The 10,933-nt window shown below is 32.3% G+C and overlaps 1 protein-coding gene and 1 long non-coding RNA gene across 5 annotated transcripts in view; both read left to right on the top strand.

Annotated features, from left to right (window-relative positions):
• The window catches only part of LOC137631131 (uncharacterized), a 50,763-nt gene extending 40,696 nt beyond the window's left edge, over positions 1 to 10,067 (top strand). Inside the window, exons 2-3 of the long non-coding RNA XR_011041863.1 lie at positions 8,251 to 8,322; positions 10,001 to 10,067. This is a non-coding gene — a long non-coding RNA (uncharacterized lncRNA). The remainder of the gene's footprint in view (positions 1 to 8,250; positions 8,323 to 10,000) is intronic.
• Positions 10,068 to 10,178: 111 nt separating this feature from the next.
• Positions 10,179 to 10,933, top strand: part of CLIP-190 (Cytoplasmic linker protein 190) — a 120,930-nt gene continuing 120,175 nt past the window's right edge. For all 4 annotated transcript variants that reach the window (XR_011041862.1, XM_068362791.1, XM_068362789.1 and 1 more), the window contains exon 1: positions 10,179 to 10,360. Coding sequence is in view for 3 of the 4 variants with exons in the window: in XM_068362791.1 (XP_068218892.1) it covers positions 10,315 to 10,360 (46 nt within the window). In the remaining variant the exon portion in view is untranslated. The remainder of the gene's footprint in view (positions 10,361 to 10,933) is intronic.

The raw sequence follows: 10,933 nt of genomic DNA, 5'->3' as shown, positions 1-10,933 counted from the left end.
ATTTAATGGGTTATTTTTTAGAGAGAAAAACATTGTAAATTACGATCGGTTTATCTGAAAAAAAAGCAAAAAAAAAATAAAAGTATTTTTTAGAGAGGGAAAAACATTATAAGTTACGATCGGTTATTTAACCGTTTATGGGACAAAACGAAAACAAAATTATTTTAGTTTATACTGTAGGATAAAAAACATTAAAATTTACAATCCGTAATTGAGCTATTTTATACTCTGAAAAAAATCTCATTATTTTGTCTTCCATTTTATTATTATTATTATTATTATTATTATTATTATTTAAGCTAAATCCTAGTTGGAAAAGCAAGATGCTATAAGCCCAAGGGCTCCAACAGAGAAAAATATCCCAGTGAGGAAGGAAACCAGGAAAAAACAAACTACAAGAGAAGTAATAAACAATGGAAATAAAATATTTTAAGAACAGTAACAACATTGAATTAGATCTTTCACATATAAACCATAAAAACTTCATTAAGACAGGAGGAAGAGAAATAAGATAGAACAGCGTGCCTGAGTGTACTCTCAATGTCTTTGGAATTAGCCAAAAAAAAAAAAAACCCTTTCTTTCCAATAGGAGATATAAAAGCTAGACTCATTATTTTGTCATCATTTTTTTTTCAAATATCTCTAGAATTAAACAAAAATGACGTTTAAAAACTTTTATTTTTTATTCTGGACAAGCTCGCTCGTTCCCAAACATGTAAATCTTGTTTACAAGAACACAAAAATAATATTTAAACGGATGATGAGCTCAAACGAAGCCATGTTTATAAGAAATGAGCTTAAACCTAACTATATTGAAAGTAACAACTTTAAACTTGACCTTAACAATACGTTATTTAAGCCCTTGGGTCAAGCGAAGTCAAAGTTTACGAAATTACTGACACGGTTTTGTGATGCAGCCATTTCTAGTCCACTGCATGACAAAGGCGTCAGACATGTCTTTATTCATGTCTGTGGTTTGGCCATTTTCATCACCATGCTGACCACTGCGGATTGGTGATGATAGGAGATTTTAATCTGAGCGTTCATAGCAAACCAATCTAGTATGGGTGCCCTGACTAGTAATGCTTTGCTGATCATGGCCGTATACAAACTTAGCCAACCAATCTTGTATGGGTGCCCTGACTAGTACAGCTTTGCTGATCATGGCGCTATACAAACTTAGCCAACCAATCTTGTATGGGTGCCCTGACTAGAACAGCTTTGCTGATCATGGCGCTATACAAACTTAGCCAACCAATCTTGTATGGGTGCCCTGACTAGAACAGCTTTGCTGATCATGGCGCTATACAAACTTAGCCAACCAATCTAGTATGGGTGGCCCTGACTAGTACAGCTTTGCTGATCATGGCGATATACAAACTTAGCCAACCAATTTAGTATGGGTGGCCCTGACTAGTACAGTTTTGCTGATCATAGTGATATACAAATTTAGCAAACCAATGTAGTATGAGTGCCCTGACTAGTACAGCTTTGCTGATCAAGGTGATACACAAACCCTTTCATCACGTTAAGGTATCCCCACTCAGAAAGGGGCTTCGAATCTAAATAACCCTTAAGACTCTTAATAAGCAAATAAATAATTTTCAAAACCTTAGAAACTCATTCATTCTTAAGCCTCGCTCTTTATTAGGCTGTGACCTAGATTTTTCGTAGGCCTAAAAGGCCGTCGGTCGCTGAAGGCGATTACGTAGGGGTGGGCGGACCCAAGGAGGTCCTCTTTAAGGGAACCAAGGACCCACCGCCTTTGAAATCCTTCCCAGATTATTATTATTATTTTTTAGTCTGTTAAAATATGTGAAAGTTTATAGTTTCTACTATTAATTTCAAATATTTACAATTGGTCTCTAGCTATAGCGGGAGGGGGGAGGGGTCAGTAAAGGAGAGGGAGTAGAATCTTTCTCTTTTTCTCAGCTCTCCCTACTCGTCCCTCTCCTTCTATCTTCCTCCCTCATTCTGAGCTCCTGGTTCGCAGGATGTTTCTACTCTTGATAGTCGTGAAGTATTATTATTATTATTATTATTATTATTATTATTATTATTATTACTTGCTAAGCTACAACCCTAGTTGGAAAAGCAGGATGCTATAAGCCCAGGGGCTCCAAAAGGGAAAATAGCCCAGTGAGGAAAGGAAAGAAGGGAAAATAAAATATTTTAAGAACAGTAACAACATTAAAATTTATATTTCCTATAAAAACTATCAAAACTTTAACAAAACAAGAGGAAGAGAAATTAGATAGAATAGTATGCCCGAGTGTACCCTCAAACAAGAGAACTCTAACCCAAGACAGCGGAAGACCATGGTACAGAGGCACTACCCAAGACTAAAGAACAATGGTGTGATTTTGAAGTGTCCTTCTCCTAGAAGGGCTGCTTACACGAAGGAAGAAACGTTTAAGTAAAATAAGCAATTGAAGATAATGTTTACTGTGGTAATGAGGTAAATTATTCATTCGTAATATTAGGTGTGCAGTTAATTCTAATGGTCATATCTTCTCCATCATGAGGTTCAATACTACTCAGTACTCTAGAAGTTTTATTCTAGCTGTGACCAGGTTGTGGAATGGTCTTAATCGGGTAGTTGAATCGGTAGAACCAAATGTTTTTATGATGAGCAGGCTGATTTAAGTCTCTTTTATAGTTTATATAAGAAAGATCTGTTTTTATGATGTTACTTTTCTTAGAACATTTTATTTTCTTTGTTCATTACTTCTCATATCGTTTATTTATTTCCTTATTTCCTTTCCTTACTGGACTATTTCCTTGTTGGAGCCCTTGGGCTCCAACATCTCGCTTTTCAAACTAAGGTTGTAGCTCACCTAGTAATAATAATAGAATTCAAGCCATATCAGACTCAATATGTTTCAGTTAGTACCCACTCAAAAGTTTCAGCTTTCCCAACTTTGCAACCCATCCCCCTCTTTTCAATCGTTATCATAAGGCTCAACACTACACAGTATTCTAGAAAGTTTGTTCCAGCGGTGACCAAGTTGTGGAATGATCTTCCTAATCGGGTAGTTGAATCGGTGGAACTTCTGAATTTCAAACTTGCAGCGATTTTTTTTTTCATAACTTACATATCTATTTTAACATTGCTATTCTATTGATCTTGAGATATTTTCTATTGATTATTTATTACTTCTCCTATAATTTATTTATTTTCTTTTCTCCGTGGGCTATTTTTCCCTGTTGGAGCCCTTAGGCTTTCAGCATCCTATTTTTCCAACTTGGGTTGTGGCTTACCTTATAATAATAATAATAATAATAATAATAATAATAATAATAATAATAATAATAATAATAATAATAATAATAATAATAATAAATAGCAGGACATAATTGGAAATGAAACTATAAGAGATTACAAGAGTGCCATATGTGTATGAGATCATGGTGAGGGGTAGATGGAGAAGGTTTGGGCATGTTCTTCGCACTCCCCAAGAGAGATTAGTTCACTAAACTTCAACTGGGATCCACGAGGTACTAGAAGAGTTGGAAAAACCCAGGCCTACATGGCTGAGGACTATGAAGCGCGAAGTAGATGATGAATGGAGACGTATGATAAAAGCTCAAGATAGAGACGAATGGCGAAATCTAACCGAGGCCCTTTGCGTCAATAGGCGTGGGAAGAGATGGTGTTGATGATGAGGATAGGTCTAGATGAATATTAAATTGGTTTCTTTTTTTTATGCATCTTTTAACATACTAAATATTCATATAATACATAGCAATTAAGTATTGCAACCAAGGAAAATTGGTCTCCGAGAAATTAGATTCCGTATCTCTGTCGCATGTACAAAAAGCCCGTTTAAGAATCTGCCTGTAAACTATCTGTTCAAAAAAATGGATTACTCGTCTTTAAGAGGTTTCCTCTCTCTCTCTCTTACTTTTTCTCAATGAATGTTTATGTACTAAATATATTTCTGTTATATATATATATATATATATATATATATATATATATATATATATATATATATACATATATATATATGTATATATATATATATATATATATATATATATATATATATACATACATACATACATATATATATATATATATATATATATATATATACACATATACATATATATATATATATATATATATATGTATATATATTTACATATATACATATACATATATATATATATATATATATATATATATATATATATATATAATCTCCTTCGTTCATTATATTAACAAATCTCATACAAATAGATCTCTTTCACAGAGAAAGTTGGAAGGGCAGGAGATCACTTTAACTACGGGAATATGATAACGAGAAATTGATGGCGTAATATGTAAGGGAGATAACCTTAGGGTAAATTTCTCATTCTCTTTCCTGGAATCTGAGAATTTGAACGTCACGTCGATTGTTGTTTGTTTGTTTGTTCATGAGTCATTTTATGCGCATTATAGGCTATGTGTGTGTGTGTGTGTTTGAAAGGGGAGAAGAAGGAGGTCCCATAACACCTTGTTTTCCATTTTAAATCCTATATGCTCAGAGCAGTGTTCACTACCACTCTCTTGAATTCCCTTTAACATTATTCTCTATCCAATCTCCTCAAAAGCAATATTACGAGAACATTCACCCAAAAGGCAATAAACCCCCTCCCCCCATCCTTAAAACAAACGACTGCAACGTGCAATTTGCAAAGCAACCCCTTCCTGTCTCTCCAAATCTGGGTTAAGCATAATACCATAACGAAAGTCGTAAACAAACCGACGCTGAAGACTCGGGCGGTTGGTCTTCTTCCTCTTCTTCTTCTCGGAGACACGTGTTGGTGAAAGAAGGTATGCCATGGGTGTGGATATGTTAGATATCTCTCTCCACTTGCTCGCGACGCAATCACTCTTATATCATTAACCTTCTGTCCTTTAAGGAGCGAGCAAGTGACTCAATGCTCAGGATTGATTATAGCGAACGGGTGTTGGATTTCTTGACATGGGTGCATCGTCAGTCATCGTGGAATTCTTAAGATTGGCCATACTGCCTAGCAAGTTAATTAGACATGAAGTGAGTGATTGAAATAATGTGGTTTTCAACAGACTGGATGTTTTCGTGGTTTGTGAGTGTAAAAATGAAAGATTAATTTCATGACTACGCTGTTTGATCATAGACACCGTTGTCTGCAACAAACAGAAGAAAACTTAAAGTTTTAATACAATCTGTAGTTAAACCATCGTTTGCAGGACGTAGCCCTAATTTAAGGAAGGCACTTACCACTCTTTTCACTTTATGTTTTATTTTTTAACGTTTTCAACAGACTGAATTCTTATGTTTTCGTGATTCGTGTGTGTAGAGTCGAAATATTAATCTTACGACTGTGTTTGATCATCAGGTATCATTGTCTGTACCAAACAGAAGAAAACTTGAAAACTTTTATTACCTGTAAAAATAACCATCGCTTGTAGGAAGCAGCATTAAGGAAGGAATTTACCACTTTTGCTTAACGTTTTTAACAGACTGAAAGCTGTTTTTTTTGTAGTTCGCGTGTGTAAACGAAAGAGAAATTCCACAATAATGGTGTTCTATCAAGTATCTTTGTCTAAAATCAAGAAAAAGGAAACTTGAAGTTAAACTATCGCTTGCAAGACGTAGCCTTAAGGAAAAAAAGGTTTTATATTATTTTTTAACGTTTCTAATATTGAAAACCCTTGTATTCGTGGTTTTAGTGTATAGACGAAACATTAAATGCAGGACTGTGTATGATCAAGTATCTTTCGCCTATAGCCAAAAAACTTGAAGTTTTATTAAACCCTGTAGTCAAACCATCGCTTGAACTACAATCAGGACATTTATACGCAGGCTATAAGAGAGAACCAACCACTTTTTTTCTTTTTTAACAAACGGGAGGGGCATCTGTGGTACATATAAAGCATTTTATAGCTTTCGGGGAATGTGTCTATACAAACTGCTCCCTCCAGCGTGGGCAAGATAGCAGAGCGATGTTGACCGTGTTTAATTTGTTGAAACTTGGAACATGTGGCTTTTTTTTAACTTTTATTTTACCATAATTGGAAGTCTGACTCACCTGTGTAGTTTTCTTGGAGGAAAAATGTATATACAGATTTCACATTTCCTCCGGCCTTGAACTAAATTTGTCAGAGATCTCTCTCTCTCTCTCTCTCTCTCTCTCTCTCTCTCTCTCTCTCTCTCTCTCTCTCTCTCTCTCTCTCTCTCTCTCTCTCTCAAAAATCACTAAATAGCTTTTTTATTCTTTATATATATATATATATATATATATATATATATATATATGTATATGTATATATATACACATATATATTCGTGTCTATCTATCTATCTATATATGGGTTACATATTATTATTATTATTATTATTATTATCATTATTATTATTATTATTATTAGTATTATTATTATCTTTATTATTACAAGTTATATACGTTATGTATGTGTGTATTTTTATCGAATATATACAAGTAAACATACATACATACATATATTCAAAGTACATGAAAAACCACGATGATGGCAGTCAGCAACCTAATCCTTCCTCTGTGGTTATATATTCTTCCATAACGATTATGTTACAGAAGATGACATGTCTCACATTCGTTGCATTTTAGCGTCACAATATATTCTTTGGATCGGAGTTATATCTCTTCTATAGCCTTCTTACTTGAGGCAGTAGGTTATAAGCTAACGCCTTTTTTTACGATAGCTTATTGGAAACGCTTCTGCCTGGGAATCTGTTGGTTTGGAGTTCGAGTCACGCTCAAGCTCGATAGCTTCTTGTGGTGTCTGCAGCCTCACCATCCTCTTGAGCTACACGGTTAAAAAATTTGAAAATTTCCTTGTAATTATACTCTTCATATCCGTATTTCAGTAAAATACAGGCGACCGTAATTTCTACTCTACTTTGTTATTAAATTTTACGATTGGTGACCGTAATATCATTCCTTAACGTCAATATATCCGTTTTTAAAACGGCAAATGCCTGGCAACATTTATTCCAGGATTTTTACCATTTTTATGCGAGATTTTGACAGTGTAAGGATGGGATGTTTGGGCGAGTCTATAGGTCAACCTGGTGAGTCATCAGCAGCCATTGCCTGGCCCTCCCTGGTCCTATCTTGATGGCTATGATGCTTATGTGCTGAGCATATATATATATATATATATATATATATATATATATATATATATATATATATATATACATACATATATATATATATATATATATATATATAATCTATATATATGTATATATATATATATAATCTATATATATGTATATATATATATATATATATATATATATTGTATATATGTATATATATCATATGTATGTGTGTATATATATATATATATATATATATTATATATATTTGTATATATATAAATATATATATATATATATATATATATATATATATATATGTGTGTGTGTGTGTGTGTGTGGTTAGTCTAAGGTATTGTCCTGCCCCTGCCTATGCCATTCACGAGCGAGCTTTAAACCAATCGATATCTATTTCACTCACGAACCACTGAGAGAAAACCATAAAAGGTGTGTCAGTCTTGCGGTGTAACTATATATCCACCGAGTTCTGTTGATGCCAATATTGTTTGTTAATATACAAAAAGTGAAAAAGTTTATTTATTTCCTTATTTCCTTTCCTCGCTGGGCTACTTTTCCCTGTTGGAGCCCTTGGGCTTGTAGCATCTTGCTTTTCCAACGAGGGATGTAGCTTGGCTAGTAATAATAATAATAATAATAATATTAATGATAATAATAATAATGATAATTATAATAATAATAATAATAATGATAATAATAATAATAATGATAATAATAATAATAACTGATTACTCACATTGTTGAATACAATATGGGATTAGAGTTTATGAATATCAAATTATGGTTCACTTATATCTTGTTTATGCTGTTTCTTTTTATCATATGTACTTTTTTAATATACAACTAATTGCTCACATTGTTGAATTTAATATTACAATATGTGATTAGAGTTTATGTATAGAAAACTATGCATTACTCATGTCTTGTTTATACTATTTTTATAATAAATATTTCTGTTTTTATATACAACGAATTATTCACATTGCGGAATTTGACATTATATGTGATTAGCTTTTATGCTCAGCAAACTACTCCTATCTTGTTTATACTTTAACATGAATATTTTTTTTTCAGCTATTTCTATAAAGTAAATTTATCCTATTACTCTTTGCAGACGGCGATAAGGTCGATGCTGAAATCGAGAAGTTACGACGTCTAAGTGAAGAATTTATTTGGAAACGAGAATGTAAGTCTCCTTATAGATTTTTTTTTTCTTTTTTTTTATTTTATTTATTTATTTTTTTTTTTTTTGCTTTTGTGTTGTATTTGATGTATTAATTTTAACTACTATGGTTTTTTCTTGTAATTTAAAAATTATATTTCCCAAAACATTTTTTAATCCAGTTTATTTTTCTTTCATATATTTCAACTTGATATTACTAAGATCATTTTCTTACTATTTTTTTTTTTTAATGCACGATTTTGAGATCTCGTTTTTCTTGCAATTTTCTAATTTTTTTCCTTACATTTTCATCGAATTTCTTTGTATCTTAAATCTTTTACTTTATTATTACTAAGATCGTTCCCTTACTGTTATTTTTTGCCAATGAGAAAATGTTCCTTAAATATCACTTAATTTTCTTTTCCTTAAAGATAACTACTCTATAATATTTCGTGAATTTTCTTATCTAATTTATTTTCATTTTTAAATATTTTACTTTGATATTACTATGCTAATCTCCTTACTATTATTTTTTTTCAATGATAATTTGGTCTTTAAATATCAATTCATTTTGTTTTCCTTAAAAGATAACTAATTTATTTTCATTTATTTTACTTTGATATCACTAAGCTAATTTCCTTACTCTTATTTTTTTAAATAAATTGGTTTTTCAATATCAAATCATTTAGTTTCCTTTAAAAATAACTAATTTATTTTCATTTATTTTACTTTGATATTAATAAGCTAATTTCCTTACTATTGTTTTTTTAAATAAATTGGTTCTTCAATATCAAATCATTTAGTTTCCCTTAAAGATAACTAATTTATTTTCATTTATTTTACTTTGATATTACTAAGCTAATTTCCTTACTATTATTTTTTGAATAAATTGATTCTTCAATATCAAATCATTTAGTTTCCCTTAAAGATAACTAATTTATTTTCATTAATTTTACTTTGATATTACTAAGCTAATTTCCTTATTATTATTTTTATAAATAAATTGGTTCTTCAATATCAAATCATTTAGTTTTCCTTAAAAAAAAGAAAATCTCGTCCTTTTTCGCTTAAGATGGAAGACCTACTCATGTAAACTAAACCCACACAGCCTGTGGAATGTGGTTGAACAGCCAGAGAAGTGATCTCGACTAGCAGACATTTCTTTAGGTCTTTTTAACCTATGCAAGGAGATCAATCTTACATTTCTCTCTTTTCAAATATATTCTGTTTCTTTACAGTTCAAGATTTATTTCATAGAACAGCTGTAACACGTATTAGTTGCTATTTTCCCCTGTTGGAGGCCTTGGGCTTATAGCATCCTACTCTACCACATAATAGTAGTTATTTTCCATGTCGGAGCCTTTGGTCTTATAGGCATCCTACTGTACCACATAATAGTTTGTATTTTCTCTGGTGGAGACCTTGGGCTTATAGCATCCTACATTTCCAACTAGGGTTGTAGGTTAGGTAGTGCCATAGCCTCGGTACCATGGTCTTCCACTGTCTTGGGTTAGAGTTCTGTTGCTTGAGGGTACACTATTCTATCTGTTTCTTTATTTCCTCTTACTAGGCCATTTTCCATGTTGGACCTCTAATAGGGCTTATAAAATCCTGCTTTTCCAATTAGAGTTGCAGCTTAGCTAGTAATAATGATAATAATAGTAATAATAATAGTAATAACCCTCGGTTGACCTCATTCCAGCATCACCACCCTACGTAAACGGAACATCATCTCCCGAAATCTTATCCCAGCCAACGTCGCCTGTGTTCACCAACCACTTCACCCTCAGGAGCCCCAGAAATTCGACCAGCCCAATCCAGAGTCCCACAACAGCAACACCAACTACCATCAACAGCTCGACGAAACCTATCAACAGCGAGGCCATCCCACATTACAAGAGAGCCCGCTCGCCCTTCCGTGAGAACGGAACGCCCCCTTCCTCTGTCCTCGAGGGCAAGAAGGGTCCAGAAGATCCCTTCCTTCCGTTCACCTTACCTGACCTGCCATCCTACAAGATGCCTTCCCAGAGGCGCTTCAGTGAGGACTTCAGGAGACCTCTTGGTAAGAATGTCGGGTTTCATGTTAATGTTAAAATTAACAATTTCAAAGTTGTGGATATGATGAACTTTTAAGCTTTATTCGGTAGCATTAAACTCCGGGGTTTCATTATGGTGAAAGAAATAATCTCAAAATAATTAATATTTTTTTAGTAGAAAAAAAAAATAGATAAAAAATGGGCATAGAGAAGGTCAAATGGAGAGACGAAAAATTAAATAGATTTTATACTCAGTTAAAAAGTTAATTTAGATGTAACAATGTTAAATAAGTTAAATTTTCTATTTTTCTATTATTCTCAGTGAAAAAAATTAATTTAGTTAAAGATGTAACAGCGTTAAACAAGTTGAATGTTCTATTTTTCTATTATTTTCAGTGAAAAAGTTTATTTAGTTAAAGATGTTAGTGTTAAACAAGTTAGATTTTCTATTTTTCTATTATTCTCAGTGAAAGAAAATAATTTAAATTAGTTAAAGTTGTAACAGTGTTAAACGAGTTGAATATTCTATTTTTCAATTATTCTGAGTGAAAAAGTTAATTTAGTTAAAGATGTAACAGTATTAAACAAGTTATTTTTTT

The sequence above is a fragment of the Palaemon carinicauda genome, chromosome 39, assembly GCF_036898095.1.
Source record: "Palaemon carinicauda isolate YSFRI2023 chromosome 39, ASM3689809v2, whole genome shotgun sequence".
In the NCBI taxonomy this organism is placed as follows: domain Eukaryota; kingdom Metazoa; phylum Arthropoda; class Malacostraca; order Decapoda; family Palaemonidae; genus Palaemon; species Palaemon carinicauda.
This window is presented reverse-complemented; position numbering and strand designations above follow the sequence as displayed.